The sequence below is a fragment of the Anomaloglossus baeobatrachus genome, chromosome 3, assembly GCF_048569485.1.
Source record: "Anomaloglossus baeobatrachus isolate aAnoBae1 chromosome 3, aAnoBae1.hap1, whole genome shotgun sequence".
Taxonomy (NCBI): domain Eukaryota; kingdom Metazoa; phylum Chordata; class Amphibia; order Anura; family Aromobatidae; genus Anomaloglossus; species Anomaloglossus baeobatrachus.
Genome location: NC_134355.1, coordinates 114,068,668 through 114,083,154, shown reverse-complemented (window position 1 = coordinate 114,083,154; position 14,487 = coordinate 114,068,668). Strand labels below are relative to the sequence as shown.

The 14,487-nt window shown below is 46.5% G+C and overlaps 1 protein-coding gene across 1 annotated transcript in view; it reads left to right on the top strand.

The window, feature by feature from the left end:
* Positions 1-14,487, top strand: part of LOC142295032 (bifunctional protein GlmU-like) — a 186,315-nt gene that overhangs the window by 161,048 nt on the left and 10,780 nt on the right. The window contains exon 3 of the mRNA XM_075338101.1: positions 13,607-13,789. Within this exon, the coding sequence (XP_075194216.1) occupies positions 13,607-13,789 (183 nt within the window). The remainder of the gene's footprint in view (positions 1-13,606; positions 13,790-14,487) is intronic.

The following is a 14,487-nucleotide window of genomic DNA, read 5'->3' as shown; positions in this document are numbered from 1 at the left end:
ACCGCTATGCCACCAATATGTCACAACCACCGGGGGGGTCACTCAGAAATCCCCCGCGCTGGCTACCAGTACGTCACAATCGGGGGGTAACAAGTGGGGTCACCCCTCCTTTATACCTCCCGACCGACAGACAGAGCACGTGACGCGCTCTCTAGCGCCCCTCTTATAGTCAGGCCAATTATGGAATTGCCCGACAATAAGCAAGGAGGCCGCTATACTACTTATGCCGATTATTGAAGGGTCCCCGGTGAGAGTAGGGTATATATTCCCCCGACCTCCGCGGGCGGAATATATAAAATCTCCCCGAATCTCACTGGCCTCCCCACAATAATCCTTGGCACAATTCGCTGCCACCAACCGATTTACGGTAACTATTAGCCGAACACACAGACGTGGGATTCAAGATCGAGATAACAGAACAGCCCAAGATTAATTATATAATTTAATCAGCCTAAAGCACACTAGAAACTACAATATATACAATAGGGAATCTACAGAATATACATATGTCAGAGTACAGTTACAATCAAAGCATGGGTTACAAACAGGCATACACAGTTCCAGCAGTTACCTTGTTGCGTCTGGCCACAGGGGGGCGCTGTAGGCCAGGTTTCTAGGATCCTTCCCACAGATGTTTCCTACACGTGCCCCCAGCGAAAAGAACCCTGGAAAATGGCCGAAGTAGGGTTATCAACCTGGGCAGATCCAGGTCCCCTCCTACCTTCGTGACCTCACAGGGAGCACTGCTCCACCCCTGGCTTGAGTTATGGACAATATCCCAACATGGAATATGGGCCATAACTTTGCCTGGGAGCGTCGTAGGCGGACGCCAATGCTCTCATTGTGACAGTTATGAATTTAGCTACAGAACGAGGGGACTCATGACCTGTCTGCCAGTTCCCCATTGGCTGATATCACGCCTGGGGCATTTCCCAATGTCCTGCTCCCATAAAAAGGGTGTGCCGGCATCGTCCGCATGCGGAGACACCATTTTTATGGTTGCCATATTTATCGGAAATATGGCTTGCGAGATATGAACCATTTTTTACTGGAGTCGTTCTGTCTGGCTATTTCCATAGCCTTGCTAATGAGATACAACTCTTGTTACAGGGTGACGGCAGGGAGTCATCCTGTGTCCATTGTTCCCACACCACCTCATTTCCATATCACAGGACATGGCCATGGAGGTGTAAGTGGAACACTGAGAACAAGAAGGGAGGGGGCACTGCCAGGGAGTGATGAGGGATTATGACTGGAGTCATAATTCATCTTCATATCCCGGGATTTGCCTCACACCCGTACATAGGTATTCACCCCCAACCGTGCCAGTATTTCGGCTTTTAGGGTCACATAGTCAATGGCGTCCTCGGTACAGAGGTCCAGGTACGCTTTTTGGGGTTCCCCCGTCAGATAGGGCGACAATACCTCAGCCCACTGGGGGGTCGGCAGCTTTTCCCGCTCGGCCACCCGCTCAAACACTGCCAGGAACGCTTCCACATCATCCCCCGGGGTCATCTTTTGCAACGCTTGTCTCACCGCTTTCCGGACGCTGCAGTCATCACCCGGTCCCGGGGTTGTTGCTGCCGGTCCAGCACGGATCGACTTGGCCAGGAGAACCATCTGTTCTTGATGTCTTTGTTCCTGCAATTGTAAGGCTTGCTGCTGACGTGCATTGGCCTGAACCAGCTGTTCTTGGTGCGATTTCAAGGATTGGAGCAGGTGTGCATTGGTCTGTTGCTGCTGTGCATTAGCCTGAGCCAAATGCTTTAGTATGTCCTCCATGGCGTCGCTGGGTTTGTGCCGTAGTATAGCCGCTTGAATCCAGGACATGTGCTACCGGGTCACCAGAAAAGGAAGCTACACCTCACCGGCCGGGATGCCCGCCGATTCTCCACCATATGTGAGGTAGCGTGGTCGGCTGCGCAGCAGAAGACACGGGATCCAGGCATTAAGTTTCACAGCACACGGTTTAATTTCCAAACAAGAATCCACACCAATATACATGTGCCTCTCCAGCAGAGAACTCAGGGAGTTGTGTTCACTCCCTCACACCCGGCACACCTGCCCTTGTTCCTGTTTCCATTTAACCCTTCCTTCAGCCTGTAGGGAAACAGCATTAACCCTAGAGTGGATTTACTTTCTATCATGGAGTGAGCACAACCGGGGCGAGACATACCGGCCGTCATAGATAACCCCGGTCACAGTCTCACACTGTGTATTGTGTTTTTCCTATATCACCACAGTCTTTGAATGTGGGGGGCTAGCTATTCTTGTCTATTTTCTGAGGCAGAGAATTATTCATCTTTCCTACCTTTAGGATAGTTAGTTCTCCGGCTGGGTTCGCGGTGCACAGGATGTTAGTTCACCCCTCGGCTACTTCTAGTTGTGATGGTTAGTAAGGGGATGGCGGCCAGATTAGTTGCCAATGCTCTTGTCACCTTTTGCCAATGATTTGTGGTGGTCTTCCATGGTTCCGGATCATAACAGTGACGTCCTGACTCGGGTTGACGGCGACCTGGTACCCAGGAGAGGTGGTTGCAGGTGGAGTACAGTGGAGTGATCGCGGAACTACGCACTGACAGGGTACAGGACCCTAGGACAGGAAAGAGCTTCAGGCCGACCTGATAACACCTGCACAGCAAAGGGGACCATCAAGGACCTTGCTGACCCTAAAGAATCCGAAGACTAAGTAGCAAAGGGAGAGCCGGGGACAGGACCAGAGACTCCAACCCCACAGGTTCACCCTACCGTCAGGCGGACAGAAGTGGACAAACCACAGAACGGGGACCTCCAGTGTTTTATAGGGGACCCACTTACCAGAGACAGGTGCAGGGGAAGATGGTACCAGAGAAACCAGATTAGCACTGGGACAAAGGGAACTTGGAGGCGAAACCAGCCGGCCTCGAGCCCCCAGTTACCATGTGAAAAAAGTGAGTAAACCAGTTGCACTGAATACCTGCGTGGACTCCCTTCTTCCTATGCCCATTGCACCATACACCCACTGGGGAAAAACCCTACTTGCGGAGGGACTACCATACTAGCTGCCAATAGCCCCAGCCCCAGAAGAGACATTCTGCAGTGGCGGCTCCCTACATTTAGCCGCAACACCACAAGTGGCGTCACGTATAAACTTTATTCAACAACCCCCTGTAAATATCCCCATTACAAAAAGGGCCCAGGGCACAGAACCGGGTAACGGCCACCACTGTGACATTCCCAAGACGTATACTGCCCGGAACTGAGTACCATGTATCTCTGGGTGCTACACATTATTTATTATATTTAATATAAGTAAAGAATATCAGATATAAAAACAAATTTGCAAGACAAAGTTTAATAATGCTGGAGAATAAATTGAATATTCCTTAATTTTTAGTATCATTCTTAATCACCATGACCTTCTGTCCTTTTGTTAAAATGTTGCCTATATTGACAATGATCTTTTATGGATGGTTAATTGTCATTCTTAAAGCATATCTCCGTTTATAGATAAAATTTACAAGTGGGCAGAAATGTATAAATTTGACATACTGGTTATTTTCTGTTTTGGTAGAACCAATGGTGGACACAGACAGATGAGGGACACTATAAGAAAATAGTATATGGGCCGTTTTCAGTCCAATAGCTCATCATAATGCACAATTTCCCATGCTTTGGAGGCAGAATTGGGCTCCCTAGCTTTTGAGCCCCTGTGCGGCTGCACAGGTTGCACCAATATGTCCACCTATGTTTAGAACTGCAAATCCTCAGGGTCGTCCTTTGCACTTTGTGTAATCTTCTTTGAGCTCCTTTTCTATATAATTACAGTACATACCATATATCATAGATAGTGCTCAGCATGGGTCACAGCTCTTTTGCATCAGTAAGGTTCATAAACAATACTAGGCGGATGGTTGTAATATTACTGCAGAACTGTTTATAGTGTTTAGCATAAATGAGTACACCCCCTTGTAAAAATACGCTTTTAATCATTAGTCACTGAACACAAGAAAAGAATCCAAAATTTTGACATGATGTTTGCACATTGTGACTGATTTTCAAAGGATTTTTTTTTACCCATAATATGACAGTAAGGTTCATAAAATAACCTTCATTCCAAAATCTTGACTTTTGCTCAAATGAGTTATTTTCCTTTCTTCAAGTATGACCTCTTTTAGACCTGGATGCTGGATGGAGGAGAGTAATATGCTGAATTTGTCACTTTAGAAGTCCACAAAGGTGTTTCGCTTGGGTTCAATTCCAGAGACATACCTGGCTAGTGAATCACTTTCACCCTGTTCTTCTTCAGAATTACAACATATGTGTGTTTTGGATCATTGTCATGTTGGAAAAGTGAATGACTCCCAAGGCATGGAGGGCTGGAAGCATCTTCTCTTTCAATATAGAGCAGTACTCTTTGAATTCATGATACCATCAATGGACTGTAGCTTTCCGACTGTTATGGGTATTTCACACTTGATAGACAACCTTGTGGTGTCTGGCTGTAGAAGGTCGCTGCAACTGGCTGCACAAACTGCTCCTTGATATTCCATTCTACTCTTCCTTGCTTTGATTGGAGTTCAATGTATTTTCTTTCTTAAGGTTGACTCTCTCTCTCTTTTGGACCCTGCAGATATCTTGGCAGTTCAGCTACAGGTCCTTATCTGCTCTCCCTGTGTCTATATATTTCTGCATTCCCCACTGGTTTGTTGCCGGTGATAGAATTACTTCTAAGCTGTCCAGATTGCAAGCAGTGGGCTTGAAATCTCCTGTAGAAACTAGTTGTGTGTTGCTGTCTATCTCCCAAAGTTATCTTGGAGATAAGTGTTCATTTTGCATTCCCTTGTTTTTCTCCCTTGTGTGTTCTTTAGAACTTAGAGGGATTAACTAATGCTCAGCCTACCTGTTCACTACCTAGGGCATATTTCAGGGCCAGCTAGGGCCTAAGTATCCTGTTTGGTGCATAGGTGCGGAATCTATCTAGGGATGTCAGGGGAGCCAGGGGTCAGTGGTAGGCTTTCTCCATGGGTCTCTATCTTCCACTTACCTAGTGTCAGAGTTTCCCTCTAGCGCGCTCCTTTCACCGTTTGTCTGGTGTTCCCCCATAACAAGCGTGACACCGACACTAAAGGGTGCTTTACACGCTGCGATATCGCTAATGATATATCGTCGGGTTCACATTGTTAGTGACGCACATCCGACGCCATTAGCGACATAGCAGCATGTGACACCAAGGAGCGACGATCAACGAGCGCAAAAACGTGAAAAATCGTTGCTCGTTGACACGTCGCTCCTTTCCCAAATATCGTTGCTGCTGCAGGTACGATGTTGTTCGACGTTCCTGCGGCAGCACACATCGCTATGTGTGACACCGCAGGAACAACAAACATCTCCTTACCTGCGACCACCGGCAATGAGGAAGATAGGAGGTGGGCGGCATGTTCCGGCAGCTCATCTCTGCCCCTCCTCTGCTTTTGGACGGCTGCCGTGTGACGTCGCTGTGATGCCGCACGAACCGCCCCCCTTAGAAAGGAGGTGGATCGCCGGCCAGAGCGACGTCGCAGGGAAGGTAAGTACGTGTGACGGGTGTTAGCGATGTTGTGCGCCACGGGCAGCGATTTGCCCGTGACGCACAACCGATGGGGACGGGTACGCTCGCTAGCGATATCGGTACTGATATCGCAGCGTGTAAAGTACCCTTAACAGAACTCATGTGGCCCACACTGCACCCACTGTACACTGCACCCACAGCGTTTCACTGTTAGCACCATGTTTTTTTCTAAATTCCTTTTTCTAAATGCATAGTGCCTACAGTAAAATATGATGATGGCAGTATTCTTATGTGAGGCTGCATGATCCTGCTGATATCAGGAAGCTACATTTCATTGATGGTAACATGACTTCACAGATGTACGGCTCTATTTTAAAAGAGAAGCTGCTGCCATCTCTCTGTGCTAAGGATGGCTGGCACATTTCAGTCTTTGGGAAATTACAAGACAGTGGCCCTCGAGTTGCAGTGGCTCATCTTTAGCATGCTTATTAGTGATGAGCGAGTATGCTTGTTACTACTCGGTACTCGCACGAGTATCACTGTACTCGGGCTACTCGGCGGGTACCGAGTAATTTTGCAATACTCGTGCTTTACTCGTGGTCTTCATCCCTGCATGTTGGCGCTCTTTTGAGAGCCAGCCCTCATGCAGGGATTGGCTGGCAGACCACTGCAATGCCACAGCCCTGTTAGTTGTGGAATTGCAGTGATTGGCCGGCCCGCACAGCGTGACCGAGCCTTTATACCGGCGGGCGCGCTGTGCTCTGTACACAGCCATCTCATATTCCCTGCTTTCCACGCCCACAGGCGCCTATGATTGGTTGCAGTGAGACACGCCCCCACGCTGAGTGACAGGTGTCACACTGCACCCAATCACAGCAGCCGGTGGGCGGGTCTATACTGTGCAGTAAAATAAATAAATAAATAATTAAAAAAAACGGCGTGCGGTCCCCCCAATTTTAATACCAGCCAGATAAAGCCATACAGCTGAAGGCTGGTATTCTCAGGATGGGGAGCTCCACGTTATGGGGAGCCCCCCACCCTAACAATATCAGTCAGCAGCTGCCCAGAATTGCCTCATACATTATATGCGACAGTTCTGGGGCTGTACCCGGCTCTTCCCGATTTACCCTGGTGCGTTGGCAAATCGGGGTAATAAGGAGTTAATGGCAGCCCATAGCTGCCACTAAATCCTAGATTAATCATATCAGGCGTCTCCCCGAGATTCCTTCCATGATTAATCTGTAAATTACAGTTACAAAACACACACACCCGAAAAATCCTTTATTAGAAATAAAAAACACTAACAAAGTCCCTCATTACCAATTTATTAACCCCGACAAACCCTCCATGTCCGGCGTACTCCACGGACTCCGGCGTCGCGTCCAGCTCTGCTGCATGGAAGTGACAGGAGCTGCAGAAGACACCGCCACTCCGGTCACCTCCACGCAGCTAATGAAGGGAATAGCGCGATCAGCTGCTGTCAGTCAGGTAACTCCCGGCCACCGCTGGATCCAGCGGTGGCCGCGATTAACCTCAGTGACAGCGCAGCTGATCGCTATACTCACCTCAGTTGCTGCATGGAGCTGACCGGAGCGGCGGTGAGTAGCGCGATCAGCTGAGCTGTCACTGAGGTTACCCGCGGCCACCGCTGCATCCACCGCTGGATCCAGGTAACCTCAGTGACAGCTCAGCTGATCGCTATACTCATCTCATTAGCTGCGTGGAGGTGACCGGAGCGGCGGTGTATTCTGCAGCTCCTGTCACTTCCATGCAGCAGAGCTGGATGCGACGCTGGAGGACTGTGGAGTACGCTGGACATGGAGGGTTTGTCGGGGTTAATAAATTGGTAATGAGGGACTTTGTTTGTGTTTTTTATTTCTAATAAAGGATTTTTCGGGTGTGTGTGTTTTTTAACTGTAATTTACAGATTAATCATGGAAGGAATCTCGGGGAGACACCTGACATGATTAATCTAGGATTTAGTGGCAGCTATGGGCTGCCATTAACTCCTTATTACCCCGATTTGCCAACGCACCAGGGTAAATCGGGAAGAGCCGGGTACAGCCCCAGAACTGTCGCATATAATGTATGCGGCAATTCTGGGCAGCTGCTGACTGATATTGTTAGGGTGGGGGGCTCCCCATAACATGGAGCTCCCCATCCTGAGAATACCAGCCTTCAGCCGTATGGCTTTATCTGGCTGGTATTAAAATTGGGGGGACCGCACGCCGTTTTTTTTAATTATTTAATTATTTATTTCACTGCACAGTATACACACACACACCGGCTGCTGTGATTGGGTGCAGTGAGACAGCTGTCACTCAGTGTGGGAGCGTGTCTCACTGCAACCAATCATAGGCGCCGAAAAGCAGGAAAGCAGAGAATACGAGATTGATTAATGAGCGGCCGGCTTTTTCAAAAGAGGAAAAGCCACCGGAGTTTGAACAGCCGTGCAGCGCCGCGCCGGTGATCGGGGAACGGTAAGTAAGAGAGAGGGGGGGGAACTGACCGACAGACTGTGAGAGGGGGACAGACAAGACAGAGCGAGACCGACCGACGGGAGATAGAATGAAAAAAAAAATGACCGACATCGTTAGTAAAAAGCACAAAACGTGCGTTTTGGACATCGGAGTGCCACACAAGGTTTTCATGTAAAATCTTTCATGTATTAATCTCAAAAAGTAACATACACCAGCTCTATCTCACTATTGGGTATGTGCCCTTAACATTTCCGCCATGAAAATTCTTTTTGGTGTCATTTTGGAAGGTTTTCTGGTGAGTCCGTAAAAATGGCGTAAAACTCGGACAAAATTGTTCACAGCTGTGACTTTTGAGTGATAAATGCTTCAAGGGGTCTTCCCCATGCTGATGACATGTCATTTGAGCACTCTTCTGAGACTTTTGTGACATTTTTAGGGTTTCTACATGCTGCCGGGGGGTCATTTCACAAAAATACTCGGGTCTCCCATAGGATAACATTGGGCTCGGTGCTCGGGCCGAGTACACGAGTATCTTGGGAGGCTCGGCCCGAGCTTCGAGCACCCGAGCGTTTTAGTACTCGCTCATCACTAATGCTTATACATACTTATATACAGTATATCACAAAAGTGAGCACACCCCTCCTATTTTTGTAAATATTTTATTATCTTTTCATGAGACAATTGGAAGATATAAAAATATGACACTGATACAATGTTAAGTAATCAGTGTACAACTTGTATAACAGTGTAAACTTGGTGTGCCATCTAAATAACTTATCACACAGCCATTGATATATAAACTGCAGGCAACAAAAATGAGTACACCCCTAGTTGAAAATGGCCAAATTGTGCCCAATCAGCCACTTTTCCTCTCCAATGTCACTCAACAGTGTTGCAAGGTCTCAGGTGTGAATGGGAAGCAGGTGCGTTAAATCTGGTATTTTTGCTCACACACTCATAATGGTCACTGGAAGTTCAACACAGCACCTCATGGCAAATAATTATTGGAGGATTTGAAAAAAAAATATTGCTCTAAATAAAGATGGCCTAAGCTATAAGAAGATTGACAACACACTGAAACTGAAGTGCAGCACAGTAGCCAAGACCATACAGCAGTTTAACCAGACAGGTTCCACTCAAAACAGACCTTGCCTTGGTCGACCAAAGACGTTGAGTGCACATAGTCAGCATATCCAGAAGTAGTCTTTTCAAAATAGATGTATGAGTGCCACCAGTACTACTGAAGAGGTTAAAGGGGTGGAGTGGGTCAGTTTGTCAGTGCTCAGACCATATGCCGCACACTGCTTCAAATAGGGCTGCATGGCTGTCATCACAGAAGGAAACCTCTTCTTAAGATGATGCATAAGAAAGCCCACAAACAGTTTGCTGAAGACAAGCAGACTAAGGACATGGATTACTGGATTATGTCCTGTGGTATGATGAGACCAAAATAAACTTATTTGGTTCAGTTGATGTCAAGCGTATGTGGTGGCAACCAGGTAAGGACTACAAAGACAAGTGGGTCTTGTGTACATTCACGAATGGTTGTGGGAGTGTCATGGTTTGGGGCTGCATGAGTGCTGCCGGCTGTGGGGAGATACAGTTCATTGAAGGAACTATGAGTGCCAACATGTACTGTGACATACTGAAGCAGAGCATGATCCTCTCCCTTTCGAAAATTGGGCTGTAGGGCAGTATTCTAACATAGTAACGACTCCAAGCACACCTCCAAGATGACCACTGCCGTGCTAAAGAAACTAATGGTGAAAGAGTTACACGTAAACCAATTGAGCATATGAGGGGTATCCTCAAATGGAAGGTGGAAGAGCGCGAGGTCGCTAACATCCACCAGCTCTGTGATGTCGTCATGGAGGAGTGCAAAAGGAGTCCAGTGACTCCTGTGAAGCTCTAGTGAACTCCATGCCCAAGATAGTTAAGGTAGTGCTTGAAAATAATGGTTGCCACACAAAATTTTGACACTTTAGGCACAATTTGGCCATTTTTACTTAGGGGTGTACTCACTTTTGTTGCTAGCAGTTTAGACATTAATTGCTGTGTGTTGACTTATTTAGATGGCACACCACATTTATACTGGCATACAAGCTATACACTGACTACTTTACATTGTATCAAAGTGTCATATCTTCAGTGTTATCCCATGGAAAGATAAATAAAATATGTACAAGTGAGTGGCATACTCACTTTTGTGATATACTGTATATACTGTATGTTAGTATATATACATACAGTATTGTGCTAACCACTGCACACCATAGACAGCCTATATGACTTACTGTTCTGTGGATGCTGTGGCTTGACCTTCAAAGTAACTGAGACTTTTACAACTTCCCATTTTCCTAATTACAACTCATCAACTGAATATCCCACCCCTTAACAGGAGCCTTTGTAATAGAGTTATCAATGTTATTCATTTCACCTGGTTTTAATGACATGGCTGGTTAGTATATCGTACATGAACAAAGCTGCTCTTTAGATAAAGTTACGTCAACATGAAGAACTCCTAAAGCTGGTGTCACACATAACGACGACGACAACGACGTCGCTGCTACGTCACCATTTTCTGTGACGTTGCAGCGACGTCCCGTCGCTGTCGCTGTGTGTGACATCCAGCAACGACCTGGCCCCTGCTGTGAGGTCGCCGGTCGTTGCTGAATGTCCAGCTTCATTTTTTGGTCGTCACTCTCCCGCTGTGACACACACATCGCTGTGTGTGACAGCGAGAGAGCGACGAAATGAAGCGATCAGGAGCCGGCACTGGCAGCTGCGGTAAGCTGTAACCAGCGTAAACATCGGGTAACCAAGGGAAGACCTTTCCCTGGTTACCCGATGTTTACGCTGGTTACCAGCCTCCGCTCTTGCTGCCAGTGCCGGCTCCTGCACTGTGACATGTGGCTGCAGTACGCATCGGGTAATTAACCCGATGTGTGCTGCAGGAGAGCAAGGAGCCAGCGCTAAGCGCGGCTCCCTGCTCTCTGAACTGTGACATGTAGCTGCAGCACACATCGGGTTAATTAACCCGATGTGTGCTGCAGGAGAGCAAGGAGCCAGCGCTAAGCGCGGCTCCCTGCTCTCTGAACATGTAGCACAGCGACCTTATGATCGCTGCTTCTGCTGTGTTTGACAGCTAAGCAGCGATCATAACAGCGACTTACAAGGTCGCTGTTACGTCACCGAAAATGGTGACGTAACAGCGACGTCGTTGTCGCTGTCGTTTAGTGTGACACCAGCTTAAGTCTAGGGTCACATGACTCTAGATTCTCTTATTCGAGAGAATTTGGTTTACTATGCAAATTAAACTCTGATCAAACTTTAGTCAGAGTTTTATTTGAGTGTGATCTCATTCTCTCGGATGAGGAGAAGATTAAAAGAAATGTCTCCGTCTTCCCATTGTGTCACTCCGTGAAAATCAGATGTCATCCGAGTGCAGTTCAATGTTTTCCACAGACCAATTCAAGTTTGATCCGATAATCTGATCAAACTTGGATATGCTGAGATTTTTTACTTTCATCGGCCCGGCCCTATAGACTATCATTGGTCTGAGTGCGATCTGATGTTTTGTCAGATAGGAAGGAAGGAAGAGACAACAGTTGCCTAATATGATGGTTCTCCTTTATTAGCAGTGTCAGACTTTCAACATAACACATGTAGGCTACTAATAGACTCCAAATATAATCCTACTGTAAAACAACCTATACTGAAAGATAGTGATAGAGCACATTAGGCAAAAAAAAATACAATTACTGAACGGCAATACAAGCTTATTTTAAAGCAAGCCATTAGGTAAACTGTTGATTGCCTAGTGTCTAATGCTGGGTTCACACATAGCGATGCAGCAGCGATCAAGACGGGCAACCTGACCTTATCAGGATCGCTGCTGCGTCGTTACATGGTGAGCTGTCAAACAGGCAGATCTCACCAGCGACCAGTGACCAGCCTCCAGCCAGCAGCGACGGGTGGAAGCGGTGCTGCGCTTGGTAACTAAGGTAAATATCGGGTAACCAAGGGCTTGGTTACCTGATATTTACATTGGTTACCAGTGCACACCGCTTAGCGCTGGCTCCCTGCACGCCAGAGTACACATCGGGTTAATAAGCAAACCCTTGCTTATTTACCCGATGTGTACTCTGGCGTGCAGGGAGCAGGGAGCTGGCAGCACAGGCAACGTGAGAGCGGCGGACGCTGGTAACGAAGGTAAATATCGGGTAACCAAGGAAAGGGCTTCCCTTGGTTACCTGATGTTTACCTTGGTTACAGCTTACCGCAGGCTGCCAGAAGGTGGCTCCCTGCTCGCTACAGTTCGTCGCTCTCTCGCTGTCGCACACAGCGATGTGTACTTCACAGCGGGAGAGCAACGAGCAAAAAATGAAGCAGGACATTCAGCAACAAGCGGCGACCTCACAGCAGGGGCCAGCTCATTCCTGGATGTCACACACAGCGACAGCGACGGGACATCGCTGCTACGTCACAGAAAATGGTGACATAGCAGTGACGTCGTTGTCGCCGTCGCTGTGTGTGACACCACCTTAACTTCCAACAATCTAGGCAATCAACTGAAATCATCAGGGGCAGTAATGTCCATCCATACATTTCAGAATCTTTATCTTGCATTACATGCAAGTCATTCAAATGAGTAAATGACCATATGATACATTTCGGCATTGCTCATAGGATTTTCCAATGTTGACTACTGGACATTTATCATATGTAAGTTGTTGTTTCAGCAAGACAAATGCTGTCTTGCTGATACAACTGTTAAAGAGGTCACAGATCACAGATAATACCTTTATTTTTTCATGATCAGATGATTTTACTGTATAAAAGTGGCACTCTATAATTGAACTGGTTTGGGTAAATGTAGTGACTCTCAGAGTAAGTGGAACTGCTCCTCTTGGCGTGCTGTGCTTATGAGAGACTCAACTCTGAGAGTTTGTAAAGAGTGGACCAGCTGCTGCTCCTCCTTGTGCCATTCATGCACGATGGCAGCCGCAAGGAGTAATGCACGGTGTAGAAGAAAAATGAGAAACCAGTGGGCGCTACTGGAAAAAAGCCGGATCATGAGTAGAGGTCTGTTGAAGGTATCTACATGGTTCTGAAAAGCATAATATTAGTAAAGTCACTGTACTGCTACCCATGAGCTGTTTTTTTCTCCGCAGAACCTAGTGGTTCGTCGTTTCTCTGCTACACCTTGCATCTACAGGAAAATGGTAGTATTACACAATGGCTATTTTAATAAATGAGTATCCACATTATACATAAATAACTCAAGTTGGCCAGAGAAAAAATAACAGTCAGTCGCTGTCTGGCTCATGGAAAAGAGTTCCCACTTGCTAAAGTTCCCAAGCCCGATTTTGGTGATTCACTAATGTAGTTGTATACAATATGTTAATCAAAACCTGAAATATTTTACCATATTGTCCCATAAATAATATTTTTATGTAAATGTAAAATGTATCATTGTCCAAGTATCACATTGTGCGTTTGAAAGAATGAAATTAGCTGCTGTGGTGTACCCGTCTTAAATGCATCTTCTGTGAAACACAAAAACAATTATCTATTTCTCTTCTCTCTCTCTCAGGAAGGACCGAGCTCTCTTTCAGTTTACGCCCTGCGATTGGGACCGGGAGAAGAAATAGTCACATCATTGTTTAAATTTGTGCAGGAGAAGAATCTAAGAGCGCCGTTTGTTATTACTTGTGTGGGCAGCGTCACCAAAGCAACACTTAGGCTGGCGAACGCAGATGCGCTGAATACCAATGAGGTACCTGACAGGTCCAATGATGTACTGGCTCAGTTTAAGTCATGCATAGATATAGCAAGATGGCCGTGGAGTGTTTCAAGAGAAGTGTACTGTTCCTAATTATGTAATTATAAGGCTTAGGTGCCAAACAACAAGCTGTTGTTGAAATCTGTTCGTTTTGTCGTTCTCAAGAAATGCAGAGAATGAGATGCATTTCCCCTGAAGGTATCCTGTCATCTTTAATTTGATATAATCTTTAATTAAACACATTGGCAATGCTAAAATGGTAAAATATGTAGGATATTTCTTATGTCACAGAAGAGATACCTCTCCTGGCAGTGCCTCAATTACCATGCACACATTCGCCTTCCAAGCTCTGGCTGCCGTATAGCATAATAATAACATGACCCGGATAATAAGAAAGCTGTCTTTATGTCTTTTATTTCCCTAATGTTTTCCAGGAATGGGGGGGGTTATATGAAGAATCTGGAAGGATAAACAACCCGTAGATTTATGGATATATAAATTCACCTCTTTAATCATTGGCACCATGTTATGTGCCAAAACTGGCAAGTTTTGTAAATGAGAAGTCACTTTTTATACATAAGTTCTAACCAATTGCTCCTTTTAATACTCTGGTCACACTAACTGAGTAGTCCCACTCCCCAGGCTTTATACTTTAAGAGCCACATTTGGCTTTGAGAGCTAACTGCAAGCCA